This window comes from Perca flavescens, chromosome 4 (genome assembly GCF_004354835.1).
Source record: "Perca flavescens isolate YP-PL-M2 chromosome 4, PFLA_1.0, whole genome shotgun sequence".
Classification (NCBI taxonomy): Eukaryota; Metazoa; Chordata; class Actinopteri; order Perciformes; family Percidae; genus Perca; species Perca flavescens.
The window spans coordinates 35749332-35767439 of NC_041334.1; the positions used below are offsets into that span (position 1 = coordinate 35749332).

The window sequence follows — 18108 nt, forward strand, 5'->3', positions numbered from 1 at the left end:
AAGTGCTTAGACTTGATCTCTGTCTCCTGTTTAGTGGCCAACATGACCTGTGCCTCTGTCGTAATAACGCAAGTCCTGGTCATCAGCATTAGCTCCCGTCACCAAATCCATATCGCTATTATTTCTGGAATTTTAATGCTGTTACAATTTATAGCTTATCAAATGCAGTTACCTAAATTGCTGTTAGGAAAAGACAGTTTAACTGTCTCTTTTTAATTAGGATATCATTTAATGTTGAGGCTGAGATGAGAGTCCTGCTGCAGATGACAAACACAGGCCTGTTTGAAACAGTTCTACAGGCCAAATGAGATGGGGTTTATTCATGCTCTGTATAATATATCTGGAAAATATGAGTTTGTGTCAATCAAAAAATTTATTCTCTTCCACTTTTGATGCGTTGATTGACTTTACAGTAGATGGTTGCTAAACACAAAGCCTGTGTTTAGCATTATAAATCCTTATAAGTGCAGCAAAAAGTGCATCTTTCATGTGCAAGTGTATTCAGGCTTAATAGGACTTCTTCATTCTGCATTCTGCACAAGAGTTCAAGAGATACAGTGAGAATGTGCAGCTCTGTGTTGCCACACTGTACAAAAACCGATACAATGAGAGACATGGAGCAAACGATCCGAACAACCAGCATTTTATTGCATGTTTAGAATGCTCACGTCAGTCATCGCCACTGACTACAACAGAGTGGTCTGCATCAGACAGACGAGGAATGATGAGGAGGTTACAGACTGATGGAAGTGATGAGCAATAATATTTCTCTAAAAAAAAAAAAAACAACAACAGGAAAAAGAAACTACAGAGTACATCTTCAAAGAAAAAAGAAAGAGAAAGAAAAAGAAAAGCTGCTGCAGGATGAGAGCCCCGTGACAGCTCCTGGGCTACCCCCTCCTTCCCCTTCTCTCCCTCCCTCCCCCTCCATCTGCAAGTCTGGTGTGAGAGAGGGGAGAAAGAGGGGGATGGAATGAAAGCGGGCTGGATGTTTGGTGATGGATGAAACAATGGTGTTTTTAGCTCAGGTGCCAGTGTGTGATGTTTGGGGGATCTGATGCCACACGGCCAGTGTCCAGGACGTTAGTCTCCAGCAGCGTCTAACCTTTGACCTACCTGCTGTGCTTGGTTTGACTCATTTACAATGACCCTTGCGATAAAAAATATAAATATCTTGATGCCAAAACAAAATGTGTGTTTTACCTACATGACATGGATGAGGACACATCTTTGATGCGTGAGTGAAATGAACTTTTCAAACGATAAAAACAGCATTTAACAATATTCTTTACATCTTGGCACTGCATATTTTTTTTTTATTTTCCTATTAATTTCATATAAAATATCATTAGATTGATACACCCTTATATTATTACTGACCACTTAAAACATATCCCCCCCACCTCCCTCCCCTCCCCATCTCTGTGACCCTGGGATTAGTCATGCAAGATATCTCCGTCTTGTGGAGGAAATATACCTGTCTGCCCTTTTCTCAGAGCAGTAATCTTTAACATACAGCCACAGAAGGCAGTGGTTGGACCATCAAAAGGAAGTATCAAAAAACAGCTTAACACAAAGAGGGAAAAAAATCTGTACAAAATGCTTAGGTCAATGATAACAGAGAAAAGTCTGTTTTCTATATTACAGTTTAAAATCCAAAATCGGGGATAATCTCCCCCCCCCACTGCCTGCCCCTGCCCAGCTCACCCATGTCTGCGTGGATGATGTGTTTTTTTTTCTTAATTTTTTTTTTTTAAAGCAAGGATTACTAAGTAAAATACATTTGCAGCACAGTTTGCTATTCCAATACATACAGCAGTTTTTCTCATAGCGATTTCATAGTTAATACAAAGCAGTCGCGATAAAGCAAACATCATAACACAAATGTATTTTTGATCTTAAAAAAAAAAAAAAAAAAAAAGGAGAGAGAGGAAAAGACAAGAAAAAGACAAAGGCTATAGCGACATGTATGTACAACCTAATATTGGAACGCCCTTAAAACAACCCATCAGTACATCAGAGAACAGACCTTGACAGGATGAACGGTGCCACACACAGCTGGGTGATGTTTCCATGAACAAAAGGACTGAGCTTTAGATTGGTTTGGCAAAAAAAAAGGATGAAACCTTTAATATAAACAAGCTCTAATTTCATTTTTTTTCTTTTCTTTTTTTTTGTAGTTTTCTCTCTACAGTATCAGACTACACATGCAAGACATACAACTAAGTGCAACTGAGTGAAATGTTTGTTTATTTTCTTCTCATTTAATTGAATCATTCCCTATAGGTTTGAACTGAGGTATGCGTACAAAACGGTTTTCTCATGCTGTTATCTTTAGTAATGTCGAGCTACACATGCTGAGAATGTTCTAATCTACCAGCGCTTTTCCTCCTTTTTGAATACCAAACAAACCAGCCACATGACTGGGGGTTTGTGGATGAGCTCGCCCCTGTTCTCACGATCTTAGCCTGGCTGTGACTGACCCATCCCACAGCTGCCTGGATATTAAATACAACTTCTGGAAACCACAGATTGCCCTTTTCCTTTTTAGTTAATAAGCGGTGAACTTAAAAATATCATAATAGTAACAATAACTGCCATAAAGTACCTTGTACCCAGCTTATTAGTTGACAGGAGTGTTTTTTTTAATATAAAAAGTAATAAATTGACAGAAACTAAACACAATCATAAAGTCTTTCCAAATAACGCTAAAACCCCTAAAGAGTGGCATACAATCATTTTTAAAGGATAGAAATGAATAAGGAATAAAAGAAGAGAAACATTAAATCATTGTGTGGTCCAGTTGAAGTATAAAATCCGTTTCACATTGTTCTCTGCAAAGCTTTTTCCATTTACCAGTATATTTTTTCCTCATCGACTTAATCTACATACCCTTTATGTTCATATGTGCTCCTGACCAAAAAGCTCCCTTTTCCACTCACTGGCCCAAAGACAAAAGGTTTCCCTAATTTGGTCATCGTGTAGTCAGACTGTCAGCACCTCCCTTTCAGTTTTGGTCACTGCAAACATTACTGCAGCTGTCCTGTTCGATACAACCCCTTTGGTTTTTTTATAAAAATGAATGAAAACACCAGATTGAGGAGCAAGTCCTTCGATTCGATCTGCCACTGGCTCGATCTGCTCAGATCGTCCAATGGGAGAGAACTGAGGAGATATTATTTGGCCTTATCTGCTATTGCATGGAACAAACAACATTGACTTTGTAGTTTATCTTTGGTAGTCACAGAAGAAGATATTTAAACACATCAACAACTTAAGAAAAAAAGCCAAATAAAACATAAAATAATACTAATAATAAATAAAAATAAAAATAAAAATAAAATAATAAAAAGTGGTTGATTGCAGTCTTGGATTTCATGGTCTCTGTAAAATTGAACTCCCTACCAAAGCTGGACTTGTTGTTGCTGCTAAACTACACTAAACTACATGTGGATTCCACTCGGTCCAATGCTGTGGACTACAACTATTGGCTTTTTGGGTGTCATTGAACATCGAGGTATCCACATTCCTTTAAATGGCATGTACTGTATGTGTGGGCCCTTTGTGATGGCTGTCAAATGCTGGAATGTGCAATAATTAGGTCTTATTGCAAGTCTTGGGATTTTTACCCTTGATGAAAGAAAGTGAGCGTTTCATCCAGTGTGCAATTTTTAACACTCAGTAGAACTTAAAACTGGTCATGCGCGTGATGCAAATAAAACTACAGGGAATGCATGTTTATCTTTAAGCACTGAATGAAATTACAGCGTGGAAAAAGCAGACACGTTTGATTAACAATGACAGTTGTGTTCAGGAATTACAATTAGTTGGTCTAAATCATTATCTCTCTGGCACACACCTGACATTTTCATTTTGCTTAAAAAAACCCGGAGCTTGTAAGCGATCAGAAATTCTGTTGCAGCTCAACACGCTCTGCCGTGAGGGGCTGTTTTTGAAGTATAATTTCATAAGGATAAATCATAACCTGCATGATTTCTCTGTCATTCATTCGCATCTTAAATTAAACTTCACTGATGCGTGGAGAGAGCCTTCATTACGAGTAGTGCATTGCCAATGGACTTCATGAGCAGAAGGGGGAGGGGGAGGAACGAGGGGGCGAGGGGCGGGCTACACGTCAGCGTGGTGACTTTTCTTTTGAAGATTGTGGAATAAATGACAGAAGAAAGAAAAAAAACAACTACTTGGTGTGGGACATTCTGCCTCACGCGGGTGTTTAAAAGAACAACATGAAAGGAAATCATAAACATTCATCATCAAGTGCTGACCACACAGAATCTCCACAGTATGGGCATGAGGTCTGATCAGTTAAAGAAAAGAGAAAAAAAGATGCAACATCAATAACAGCATTGAATGGAAAAGACACATTATGTTATTTTATAACTTCTCACCCCCCCCCCCCAACAAAAAAAATACACCCAAACAAAAAACAACATCCTTCCCACCCTAGATGGAAAACCAATGAGAAGTGTTGAAGGCAGTGACAATGTACAGAAGTCCGCACTTGCTGCATTCACACACACAGTGTAAATTAAACGTCAGTCATCCTCTCTCTCTTGAGTTTGTGGTCAGATGTGTGTGTCTGAAAGAGTCAGAGAGAGAGAGAGAGAGAGAGAGAGAGAGAGAGAGAGAGAGAGAGAGAGAGAGCGGAGGGGGTGGGCTGGGGAGAGACACAACCCCTCTTTCAGTCCGCTGAGTGCAGTCCGTCCTGGCTGCACGGCGAGGGTCTCTGACCACGAGCACGTCGACCGCCGTACCAAACAAGTCCATCCCGCACATGAGTAGCATTGAAGTTTCATTTTTTGAGCTTTACTTAAATCAAAAGTAGAAAGAGAGAAAGAACAAAAATCCCTCATGTGGGGGCGTATTCTGTGTTTTTGTGTGTGTGTTCTTGCTAGGTATTGTAATGGCACTAAAAAAAGTGAACTCGGAGACATTTGAGCGCTGTCATCAGTGGCTGAGACTGCAGTTCAGTGTTTGTTATCTGCGGAGCGTTTCCGTCTCCCAGATGACCCAGACTGCCTCTGCCTCTGAGGCCGGGCCGGGGGGGGGGAGGGGGGGCCGGGGGGCAGCGCTAGCCTTACAGCATGTCGTCGTGGCCCTGGTCGTCATCGTAATCTCTGTGGTGATCGAAATCTGGACTGTGATTGGCAGTCGTTACCAGGGAGAGGGGCCCTTCGTGGTCTTCGGGGTCCAGTGGTTCCTCCTTAACGCTGATGTGATGCCTGGAGGAGGAGAAGAGAGAAAATAAATATGGCTCCAGTTCTGCTATCCTTAACTTTCTTAAATTCTTTTTTTTTATAACCTTTCACACACGGAGGCACACAACGATACAGACCTGTGCTGATTCTGTTTATAAAGAAAGAAACGGGAACAAAAACAAATGTCTGGCTTCAATGAGACTGTGAGTGGGGGCCTCACTGGTGCTGATGATAATTTCAGCTTTCTTTTGAGGTATTCCAATCCCGGCAAAGCTGCAGGCTTTTTTATTTTCATGGCAACCGACAACAGGGTATTCACTTAGAATTGATAAATGAGGAAGATTAACAACGTGAGACGAGGAGAGGAGAGAATGTACTCTGCAGAGCGAGTGGGCTGCCGTTGTCAGCCTCCTGGTGGCGGAGGATCAGCGGCGCGCTGTGTGTTCCCCTTCCTGCTCGTTAACATGCACAACCTGCGAGGCGGGTCTCCAGAGGACGACCCCGAGCCGGCTTCTATCATTAATCAACTTCAAGCAAACACAGCGACCAGACACTGCCGTACATGCTTTAAACTCCAGAATTAATGCATATTTTCAAGCAAGTGTCAATAAGGGAAGAAAAGCGCTGGCAGGAGAGGCGCGCGAGGAGAGCAGCAGCGGCGCATTCGGCACAACACTATGATAAGAAACAGAGCCCTTATGAGAATAATAACGCTGTCACTTGTAAACAAGGCAAAAAACATGAGCCCCCCCCCCCCTCCCGAGCTCAGCCTGGGCAAAAGAGCCACTAAAGAGATGGGATCTGCCAAATTTCTCATTACAGAAACAGAGCAGGAATAAAGCAAAGGGAGAGAGGAGGCCTGGCTGTGGCAGAAAGGAGGAGAAAAAAGGAAAAGCATTATGAGCAGCTGCAAGGGACATGGCGCTCTAACCCGCCGCGGTGCCAGGCTGCTGTAGTGGAGGTAGAGCGGTGTCAGGACGAGGCACCGGGCTCATTTACTACAACAACGAGGGACGACTGCCACATTCTTCATCACCAAAGCCCGCATTTGATTCATTCACACCAGGATGTCTCGTGTGATTTGCAACTATTATGATGGAGAAACTCGTTATTATGCTAATGAACTGACATATTTGTGTGTGAATTTAAAAAAAGGGGAAAAAGTAAAGTCAGCTTTTCTATCATTTTCACATCAAAGTAACTCCACAAGTGTCGTTGCCTCAGGTCTGACTCTGTGGCTGCAGGGCAGACATGAAATTGTTATTATTATGCTATTGAACTGCATGCTGATTCTACACTTCTGCCTATAATTAACCTTCTCTGGATACCTGATTCTCATCTGGCTGTTTAAAGACAAGTGCTCGGGTTTCTTTGCAGTGTTGAAACACAGTGTCCTGTCAACCAGCAGAACACTGGCACATGTGGAAAACACCCGTCACAATTGAACAGTGGTGATGAACTTGCATGTGGAACAGTGTAAACCGAAGCATCGTGGTAACACAGGGATAGTTCTTGTTGTTGATGTTAGTTTATTTCTTAATCTCTGAGCAAGAGAAGACTTCCAGTGATGGTGCTGCAATATGTTACGGTTTAATGCTCAATCTGTAGGCAAGAAACACTGGGTATGTTTTGTTAATACGAGAATAAACTTCTTTAAAAGCAAAAGAAAACAGATTTTGCTCATTTTGTGCTTGCATAAAGCTTATAGACATAATTATGGAGAAGGAGTTTGTGAGCTCCATCAGCCTAAAGATAGAAGCAGAGGGGCAGAGGGAGAAGCAGGCTGCCTTTAGGCCAGCACACCCATCCTGTCTCTGCCTTTCCTGTTCCACAGCCATGCTCAGAGCTATGTTCACAGTGATTAGGGATGGCACTTTCCTCCATTTGGCCAGGAGCTCATTACTGCACCTTTTTTGTTTTCAGGCAGAATTTCCCCCAAGCTCAGACATTTCAGGAGGCCATCCCCGAGTCGGTGGTCTGCCCCCACATCTGGAAACGATGCAGCGTGTGCTGTATTATTTTAGGCTTCAAACAACTTAGCAGACACTCCTATACAACAAGTAAACGGGGAGCTGTGGTTTCCAGGCCGACCGCAACTTTCCTACACGAGAATCTTGGATGATGTCCTCCAGACTAATTATGCTTTTGTGTTGTTTTTCTTTTCAGCGGCTCAGAGGTGTTTCTGAATGCAGTTCATGTTTCACCGTGTCGGAGCCAACAGCTCTGTCACTCTGCGTTCTGGCATTTTGTAAATATTTGAACAAATTGGAATGCTGATTATGGCGGGACTCAGACGGACAGCAGGACACATAAGTAGAGTTCATAAACTCACTGTTAAAATAACAGAGGGGCTCCGGTCTTTTCTTCCTTCGAAAAGGTGGAGTTTCCTTTTTCTGCAGGGAGGCCAGCCACAGCTCTGGCCATGACCCCACACACCACTCCGATATCATCCCCGTTCACTTTATTTATTGTCCTCATTGTTTCTGTTTCATCTAATGCCATGTATTGGGTCATTTTAGAGCACATTGGGTGGGAATTGAAATCATTTTCTGACTAAATCTATTTAGAGTGTTGCTGTCTCAGTGGAGTAAGCGTCTGAAACTCTTTTCTCCTCTTTTCTTTTCTTACACAGACTGTGGTGGAGATAGAAAGCGCGTGTGCCACTCACATAGCTAGCAGGGGCGAGCGTCCCGGGCTGCTGTCACTGCCGTTGCTGTTTCCATGGTCCATCGCTCCATTCATCTCCTCGCGGATGGCGTTAGCCAGGGAGTGGAGGGTGGGACTTCCAATGGAAGCAGTAGTGTATAGAGGTATGTTGTTTTCTGCCATTGAAGCCTGAAAAGCAAAGCCCAAAGCATTACATTGTGAAACGGAAGAGGGTTGTCAGCACTTTCTCAGTTGCCCATCACTCATCACACCAGTACATCCTCTTAAAAACAAGGAGTAGGGTGACTGGCCGTATGAGATGGAGAGAGACTTTTGTTATTTACGGTCTTTAAAAGTTGTGAGGCAGCTAAAGATGAGGTCACTTTTTTTAATTTATTTTTTTACCTGGAAGGCAGCAGAGAGGGTCGGACCATAGCCCAAGCTGGTCTGAATGTTCTTCACTAAGGCTGGACTTCTGCAAAACGAAAAATTTAATTAGAACCACAGATCCATGTCTCACCAAGCATGCATTCCTTAGCTACAGTATCTGATTTCATAAAAAGAAATCAATGCACTTTGTATAAGAACTAAATACATTTACTGGTGTAGTAATGTGGCTATAGTTCTAAGATGTTCAATCACTTGACAACACCACACACCTATCTTTAACACTTTGAGAAGAAAGAATAAGTGGATGGAGGCAGATCCTGTGAAAGCATGATGCATGACGCTCAACACAAAAAGCATGATGACAACACTGAGGGGGGAGCATGCAGGTGGGGCTGGGCCTCTGGAGTTTACAAGGGCAGGCGGAAGTGCTTACTGTACGAGCAGCTCATCAAAGTTTTCATCAGCGGCGTATTTCCGAGGACGGCCTCGCTGTATGTGGCGGCCGCGCTTAAACTCCTCATCATCAACAGTCCAAAAGGACCCAAACTCATCCTCTACTCTCACAAAGCACTTATGCAGGGAAAGGTTGGTGCGAATGGCACCCTGGGAAAGCAAACCAACGGGGAAGGGGGAGACGGCCAGATGCAGATGCAGTGATCGACAGGACAGACAGAAGACAGGCACACAAACAGACAGAAACAGGGAGGAGAGGGTGAGGATCACAATGAGAATAAGCCATCGTGGGCAAAAGGCTTCTGAGAGCATGAAGGGGAGGCACACCAAAGCAAGCGGGGACTTTGGAGGTTATGGCACACAGACAATGAGATGGAGCAGCAGCAGCAGCAGCAGTAGGATCTTCTTCCCATCAGTAAAAGGTGAGACCGATGCTGGTCACGGCTCAAAAAGGCCAAACCTACCCACTGATCTTTTGAGGCCGTCTCTTTTGGAACTCTATTTCGTCGACTGTCCACACAGCCCCTTTTACGTTTTCTACCCGCACAAAACACTTGTGAAGACTAAGATTATGCCGGACTGCATTCTTCAGTTGGTGTAAAAACAAAGAGAAAGAAGAAAAAGTTGCTATCAGAACAGTAAACATGTCTGCATGGGAAAGAAAAATGTCATATCAAAGAAGAAATATTTTGACACTGGATGAATGAAAACAATACATAAACCAGATTGTTATTGGCAGCAAATGGCCCTGAAATTTCAAATGACTTAAACAACACACAAATATTTCTGGTTTCCATGGCAAAAGAGTTAGTGACATCCTTTTTTCTTGCAATTCATAAAGCTGCCCTTTCTGATCCGTAAGATATAGAAACCGAACACTACTAATTATCATATTTGCACTGACTAGAGAAGGTTCTGGTCATTTCCCCACTACAATGTGAGAATAAAAGACCTATTAAAAAGTTAAATCCAGCATCCAATCCAAATCATTTAGGCATGAAAGTAGGCCTGCATATATCATCCCTTTGTTATTGCAGGAGCTATGCTGAGTGCACGTGTATATACTAAGTGTGTATGTGGAGAGAGAGTTGTGGAATCCAGTGGTTATAACACCAATGTGCCCCTATGCAAGGGCTGTCAGCAAGAGCTGATGGAGGACGGGGGTAGAGCAGGGTGGTGATAGTGTATGTGTGTGTGTGTGTGTGTGTGTGTGTGTGTGTGTGTGTGTGTGTGTGTGTGTGTGTGTGTGTGTGTGTGACAAATTAGCTAAGGCTTAGGAGAGGCTTTCAATGCTTCCTGCTTGTCACTGCCTTCCTCATTCAAATACAAGTTTCTCTGACTCCAGTAATTCCTGTTTTTTTTTTTTTTAAGATTGTTGTTTTGTTTTTGTTGTGTGCGTGGTGTGTTTGTGGCCTGGTTGAAAACAGAGTGTTCCCTTCTGAAGTGAGTGCAAGGGGCTCAGCCAGGAGTCACTGGCAGAGCACAGCTACGTTGAACTAATGCCACCTACCAACAGAACATCCCCACATATAAGAGGGAAACTGTTTCATTTTTCCACTCTCTCTCTCTCTCTCTCTCTCTCTCTCTCTCTCTCTCTCTCTTTTTCTTTTTTACAAGAATGCACATAGTCCTCTCCTTGATTTTTCTATGTGGTTCATATGTTTGTTTAAAGGGTGGTTCATTTGGACAGAATAAATGGAGCATTGTTATGTGTTTGGGTAAAGGTTCATTTATAACAGTTTTATGCCTGGCTATCATTTAATTCTCCCCAACATCAACACAATGTCTCCTTCTCCTCTGGTGCTGCTTTAAAGAAGAATAGAGGAACAGCAAAATTACCTTCCACGTCGCTGCGTTGCGCCTAAAATATGCAAACATTCGTGTGAACCAGTTGTAGATTTCGTTTAGTGTTAGCTGCTTTTCTGGAGATTCAAGAATTGCCTGGATGAGGAACAGTGACAGAAACAAACATTTACAATTTTGCTCCCTTCACAAAGTGATCAATAATTCACAAGAGGCATGCAGGTTTGTGTGTTCTCTTGAGAAAAACACAGACAAACAGCAAAGAAACTGTCCATGTAAAGTGTACTGCTAGCTCTGTTTATAGAAGTCTTCTGCATTTCTTATTCAAAATGGCAGATTTGAATATATTTTCTTTTGTGGGTGTAAATGAAGGGCAAGCGAAAACATTTCTCAGGCAGATTACAGGGCAGCAATTATGGCCGGCTCAGATTAATTCCTGAGATCCCAGATTACTGCGGCCCAGCGATAATTGACTGGCCATCTTAAAACAGGTTCATCCCTACTGTTGTGTGAAATGAATTTGGTAATAATCACAGCCACTGAAATGCTTAATCAAATGCAATTGTCATATGTGGCTGTTTTTTGAATCCCGTACGCATTCTTGCACTCATTTGAAGATGGTTAATCTGCAGCTCTGTCTAAATTGCATTTGAAAATTTAACAAGGAAGGAACAGAGAAATAAGTCAAAGAAATGCAGTTTGTGGCTTTCCAAATAGCTGAGTGCATATCTGCTGTATTTCTTGCTATAACTGGAAAGTGTGAAGCATGTTAAAATATCGACACATTAAAAAGCACAAGCAGAGTCCTTACCTGTCTTATTAGTGAGGCATACGTGAACGGCGGTCTAACATCTGCATTCATGTAAAACTCTTTGTTCTGACTGAGATCTGCACACAGGGAACAAACACAAATATTAGCATGATTACAAGGTTGCGTGTACAGTATGTACAGATGCATTATGTGTGGTTTGCGTGTCATGTGCATGATTGAACGGGGAAGGTTCTATGTGTTTATTTGTACATGTGAGTATGCGTGTTCATCCTGCAGTACCTGGAGAGATGGGCATGTTGTATTTTTCCGAGTAGCGTCGTCGCATGGGGCCCACGCTGTGGAGGCTGTTGGCTGTGATGACGGAGTGGGTCTGGGACAGGGGTGTTAGAGGTGCTGTGGGTGTGGTGGGTGTCCGGGGCAGGCTCAGAGGAGGAGAGGCCTCGGGGGCCGATTTGGACAATGTGACGTTGGACACCAGGTTGAGCTGGAAACCCGATAGAGACCAAACAAACAGAGCGACACAGAGAGACAGACAAGAGCACAATTAGTTGTCTAATTACCCCTGTGTCTCAGACGCCTCATTGACTATGCATATCTCCTCTCTAATTGCAGGCCGGCCCTGAGATGATCCATGAACGTTTGCGAAATGTTTGGAAAACAACCCCGGAGCACCGCTCCTCCACTCCCAACCTCTTCTATTCTTTACGCTCTGCTATTCCAGCTCTCTGTTTCACCGCCTCTGTTTAATCTTTTGTCCCTCTTGTCCTGTTTGGACAACACCCCCCACCTTATCTACCCACTGTGGGTCCGTGGTAACCAGTGAGGGTTGAGCGGAGAAGGGAAGATGGGCGGCCCGAACAGCTCTGAAAAATGACGGTGTGATTCTCACCTACCGCTGAGCAGCCCCGCTAATAAGGCAGCCAGAGGAAGAAGCCAATCTGGGCTAATTACAAGCTGAAATTGTATTGTGAGGACTCTAATTAGGAGCTGCTTATGGAGGTGATCTGATGATTAACTACTGTATCTGACTGACCTCCATCATCAGAGGCACGATGGCCGTGGTAAAGATGGCATCACAGTATTTCCACGGACAGCCTCATGCAGAGAATATTTGGTTTTTACCACTGAAGCCTGTGAGTGCGGATGGGTTGGGTGGACTAAGGAGGAGGAGGGATTTAAGTAATAATGGCTACAAGGTAAACTAATTATGGCAAGTGCTCCAAAGGTATAGCATTGCTTCCAGCAGCTGTGGCGGCTCCGAGCCAAGCACCAAGCCTCCATACTGGAGCAGCAGTCAAGTGGAAAATTCTAGCCTGACCCCCTGATCCAGCTATTAATTGGCAGGAAAACTAATGACACATATACATATTCCCACAAAATTGTTCTAATTGCTAATTTGCCGAAGGAGGCCAGTATCCAAATTAAACATGACTTCGGACTGTGAGAAAAAGAAAGCAGAGAAAATACAGAGAGAGAAATGGAGAGCTAGAAAAAGGGTCATCTTTGACACATCTCATCTTTGAAATCATTTGATGATTACGAGGGATCACAAGTCGTTTGACGAAGGTGAAAGTGAACAGACAAGTGACTGTACACAGCAACACAGATCCTTTTCAGCCACCAAATATTTTACATTCTATTACAATTACAATCATTTCCAACAGGAATAATAAAGACATGAGAAATTAAAGATTGGCATCCCCAGATTTTAGTGTTGACATGACACTGTCATAACAATATTGTTGTTTTGTTTTATTTGTTATTGTATTTTTACAAAAAAAATAGACCTTAACGTAAGTTGCAAATTGCTCTAAATAAAATGATCGACATTTCTGTTTTCTTATTCTCCCACTTAAACAGACATGTGTCCAACTCCTCACAATGTCTATTTATGTTTTGGAGGCTGAACTATGGCTTTTTGGCAGAGTCTGCCCAAATAATTTGGATTACTGCTGGGATCCACAAACGTAGACTACATCCTCACCAACGGTAGCCGGAGACGTGTTATTCTAAATCATGAACAAAATAAATCACACTTGGGTTTGCGTGTTTCTGACACAATGCTATCAATAGAATGAGGCTGCGGTGTTGACTTCTCTTCCTGTGGATTAGCAGGCTTTGTTTCATGTTTCATCCATATTCCCTGGCCATAAACACAGAGAGGCTTCAACAATAGGCCAGACAGGCTGGTAATAGCCTTGCCTTTGTTTGCCTCACCATTTGGGCTCACTCCAGTGCCTAGACAAAATGAGACTTCAGACTGAAATTAATTAAATGGTAATTGGTGATCTAATTATACTGGCTTTGACTCGGCAAGCTGCTAAAGAAAATAAACAAAAAGTCCCTCCTTAATTATGTATGGCGTAAAAGGTCAGATTTCTGACAAGAATGCTTAGTGACACCAAGTGCAGACACCCACCCACACACACACACACACAGGCAAATACAAACACACGCACACACAGAAACACACATTGCTAATGTGGCACATTTGGTTTTGATCTTCCCCCGCTCCCATCCACCTCAGAAGAATAAAATGAATCCTATTCATTTGGCGTTGTGCATGCACAGTATCAGTTTGTTTGTCTTTAATTATAACTAAATGTAAACCAGCTACTTTGCTATGACAGTTGGCTACTTATACACGCCTTTATTAAACGCAACAGCACAGAACGGCAGAAAAGCAGAACTAGCCATTACTGGAAGAACACAATTGTTTCTTCAGAGTGGCTGTATCTCCAGTCAGCTCTGAGAATACTCTGATTCTGCATCTCCTCAAAAGGATATTTTCTTTTTTTTTGGTAGACACCTCTGATGCTGCAATATCACTAAAACCTCAGTGGGGCCATGGGCCCTGACCTGTGTAAGTCCACCACTCATCCAGCCAAAGCCAGACATATATATCATAGCATTTCATAGCAGCAGGCAAAGTGGCGCTGGAGAATAGGAGTCTATTTATTTGAATAAAAATCCCAGCTTACCCCCTTGAGAGCGTTACCACTGAGCTCTGACACAGCCATTCTCACAGGCCCCGGGGAGAGAGGAGAGGTAGTGAACTCAAGATGCTATCTGCCGCTCCTACCACTTTTCATATACAAATGTCCCTGTGTCAGAGCCCTCGATATGTACTCTAATCTACACGATCAGTGTGTGTGACACACGCAGCTTTAACGGAGTCTATTGTTGCTCGACATCTCCAGGCAGTTTATGTTGGTGCGTCAACAGCCACCTCTCTGACTCTCTAAATAAATGATCCAAGCCGCACAGTGCGCTGAGAGACGAGACTCCTGCATGCATACTGTGCATTCTGTGTGAGCGTGATTTCAGATTCTCGCTGTGAAATGATCACTGAATGAACTGTCATACAGACTGAAATATGGTGGTGAGGCCCCTTCTTAAACATGACAAAATAGCACAGCCACTTAAATGCCATATGTTAAGCCCTTGCCCCTACAGGATAGGGATTAAGCAGTGGGCATTATCGCAGGGCATATATTAAGAGTGATAAGCATGATGTCTGGAATGTGTCAAGAAGATAATACATTGATCTCCTTGTACATTTACTCAAAGTTTCAGTTGTTCATCTAGAGAATTTTTTGGTTAATCACCAGTAAGACATTTTTGTTTCATTCCTCATCCTGCAAGATTTTAATTTCACTCTGGTGTCTATTTTGTTGCCAAACTTAACCTTAAACAACATTTAAGTTAAGACTACAACTTAATCACGGTAAAAACAGTTGACTTAATGTAAAACTAAATTACACCTAGGCTCAAGATTAGCGTTGATGTAATTTTACTCATTTTAAAGATGGCTGATTTTTTAAAGCCCAAATGAGGATTTAAATGTCCTCAGCAAAGCACCTGTTATCATAGAAAAATCTATATTAAAATCTAAATCAGCAGGTGCTACTACCACCTATATTTTAAATTGACAATACATTAAGCTTAGAATGTTTCTTTCAACATCAGTAACCAATTTCTTATATCTCTACATATCAAGCAATAATATCTTATTTTCAGCCTCTACATGAAATATTACAATTTTAATATGTTGCTTCAACTGTTTCACCATACGATATTGTCTCATTCACAGTCTTTTTTTTCTTTCCATTTTTCTACATGGATGAATTTGTTGTTGGTATTTTAATAAATGTTTCTTATATTTTATGTTATCTGGCAGGAAAGCACTCTGTAACTTTGCTGTTAAAAGCTCTTAAAATAAATGACATATTTTATTTATAAAATATAGTCTGTTATTATTTCTGTATTTCTATTTTCCTGTGCTTTCTCATCTTTCCTGTCTGCCCAAACACGCACTAGTTCTCTGGGGTGTGTAGAGTGTGTGCATCCAGTTCATCACAGACACCAAATTGAATCTCGGATGTCAGCAGATGTGGTCCAAACAATATTTACTGCCTCCCTCAAGAGAACAGCTGTTTTTATTTAGCAGATAAATAAGAAGATGGAGGAAGGGATTAATGAATACATGTGTGCCAATTAAGACAAACAAAAGGATGGGGGAGGGACAAGAAAGAGACGTATGACTGGGTCGCCACTCACCGGCTGTGGGGTGGCTTTGGGCTCCGTGGACTTGACATGAAGGTGCGTCATCATAGCTTGCAGACGCTCTTTGTCTTTCGATAGCTGTAATGGGGAAAGAGAACATATTAGATTTTTTTTGTGAACAAAAAAAAATCTATACTTTTATTAATTCCACACATGCCTTTTGCAGAGAAGGCATCTTTTACAGTGTTTGAACAAATCTATCCTTTTTTTGTCTTGGGACTGTCTAATAATTTGTTTTGAAAATGCTTTTGGAAGCTGTCAATAACTCTGCACTTCAGGAAACCTAACTACTGTCTTCAATTCAAGGTTAAAACATACTACGTCTCATTGAAACTCAGCGCTGTCTTAGCTGCCAGCTTAAATTATGGTGATAGGCTGCATGTAGAGGAAGTCTGTGTCTGATAAAGCTTTGCTCCATCCCTCTGGATAATACACCACCAGAGCGGAAATAACAGGACGTTGGTGTGGTGTAATGTTTAAGCAACTCAACTCTCATTGTTTAAGGTTAACATCCAGTAAACCACAACTGTTCTATATCCATTATCAGTAATTATTTTGGTATTATGTGGCAAAAATTTGAACCACAAGTGAATGCTGCATAAAATCTGGAAAGCATTAAATTTGATCTTTGCTGTATTTACTTTACAACTGTAGCAGCAGCTAATTAATAAAAACACACAGTTTTATGGGATGGTTGGTTTTATTTTTCCCTGTAATCCTTATAAATAAGTGCAAGCTTACATTATCATAGTGTTCACCATTTGCACACAGACACACATATGACACACTGGCCATTACATGGACATCCTAATGGAATGACAGTTAACCAAGTATTTTTCCATAAGTGCATTCTTAATGTAGACTTGCAGATTTTTCTTTCTCGCAGAAAAAGACAATTAAAGATCACACATAGGGTAAATTGTATTAAACCCACTACTTATCAAACGTTTTTTTTTTGCGGTGGGCTCCAATAACCTTTCTGTCACTCAACATTGAGCGCCTATCCACACAATGCTGCCCAGGCATTTCACCAAGTGTTTTATTGTTGGTGCCAAACAGTTAAAAGTCATAAATAACTTTAAAACCCAGTAAAATTCAAAATGTAATTATCTTCTCTACTTAGCCCCAGGCCCTTCATATATCTTTTCCTGGCTGTCATGCATACATAACACATTTTTAATGACTGGTTACTTGCAAATGTACAAAATTATTTCACTCTGCTGCCTCCTTTAGAGTGACCCCGTGGGTGATATCGGACGGACGCGGAGGGTTTTCGGCAGACACTGAGGAAGTGTCAGGAGAAGAAGACACATAAATATTTTTGCCAAAACAAACTGAGAGACAATACCTGCAGCTCCAGCTGTTGTACGACCTGCATTTGCACCCGACACTGGGCCGTGCTCCTGTCATCCAGGGCGTGCTCATTGTTAAGATGCCTGGAAAACAAAAAACAGAGAAAAAAAACAGTCAGTTTGACTTTCAACTTCTGCAGCCTTTTAGATGTAAGAAACCAAAGATGTCTGGTTTAATGAGGCAATGTGCTCATTGGGTAAAGCACAATGCATTGCGAATATGTGGCAACACTTAGGTAAATATGACTCAGACCTTTAACATGGAACTAAAGACTACAAATACAATGTCTGCAGAACCAGCAGAAATACGTACTTCTTAACATATGAGAAAGACAATTAATATTTGATGACAGTCCTGTCTGCTCCAACTAAAGCTCACAGATAAGAGGAATGATTGAAGAATTTCAGGCTGAACTCCTTTGCTACATTATCCACCAGTGCCATAATGCCATAATTTTAGCTTCTTTTTGCCTTGTTGGTTGGATTTGCCCCTTTTTGGTGTGTTTTCTGTTAATTGTGTAATTAAGTGAATTCACATAAAGCCAGACCAAAACGCAGAGGACAACAGGACGAGGAGATGGGATCTGTCACAAACTTGAATTATGGATATAATTATGCGTGATTATTTTATACAGGGAAGATGTTCTCCTTTCCTGCACGTTTATAACTAATCTAAATAAGTAGCTCGCTGGGTAGCGGACAGGTTTTTTTTCCTGTGATTTATATAAAATGGTGGAGATAAGGTTCACGAGTGAAGGAAATATGATTGGAGGAATTTTATCAGCCGCCGCATGAATTACTGTTTGAAAATGCTTATGCAGGGGCATTTCATTAATCATTTAATCATAATCCGAGCAGGATGTTTGAACTGATTTCACAAATACCCTTTCATTTCACTACTTCATTA

General features: G+C 41.8%; 1 protein-coding gene across 6 annotated transcripts in view; it reads right to left on the minus strand.

The window, feature by feature from the left end:
- Nucleotides 1–5086: 5086 nt before the first annotated feature.
- Nucleotides 5087–18108, minus strand: part of foxp1b (forkhead box P1b) — a 161619-nt gene continuing 148597 nt past the window's right edge. For 5 of the 6 annotated variants that reach the window (XM_028575400.1, XM_028575404.1, XM_028575403.1 and 2 more), the window contains 9 exons: nt 17198–17285; nt 15844–15927; nt 11563–11767; nt 11323–11399; nt 10548–10649; nt 9173–9294; nt 8271–8340; nt 7888–8054; nt 5087–5243 (listed from right to left, as the gene is read on the minus strand). In XM_028575400.1, the coding sequence (XP_028431201.1) occupies nt 5099–5243; nt 7888–8054; nt 8271–8340; nt 9173–9294; nt 10548–10649; nt 11323–11399; nt 11563–11767; nt 15844–15927; nt 17198–17285 (1060 nt within the window). In that variant the 3' untranslated portion in view covers nt 5087–5098. Of the gene's footprint in view, nt 5244–7887; nt 8055–8270; nt 8341–8688; nt 8859–9172; nt 9295–10547; nt 10650–11322; nt 11400–11562; nt 11768–15843; nt 15928–17197; nt 17286–18108 lie in introns of all 6 variants that reach the window. The other variant, XM_028575405.1, reaches the window with a different exon arrangement.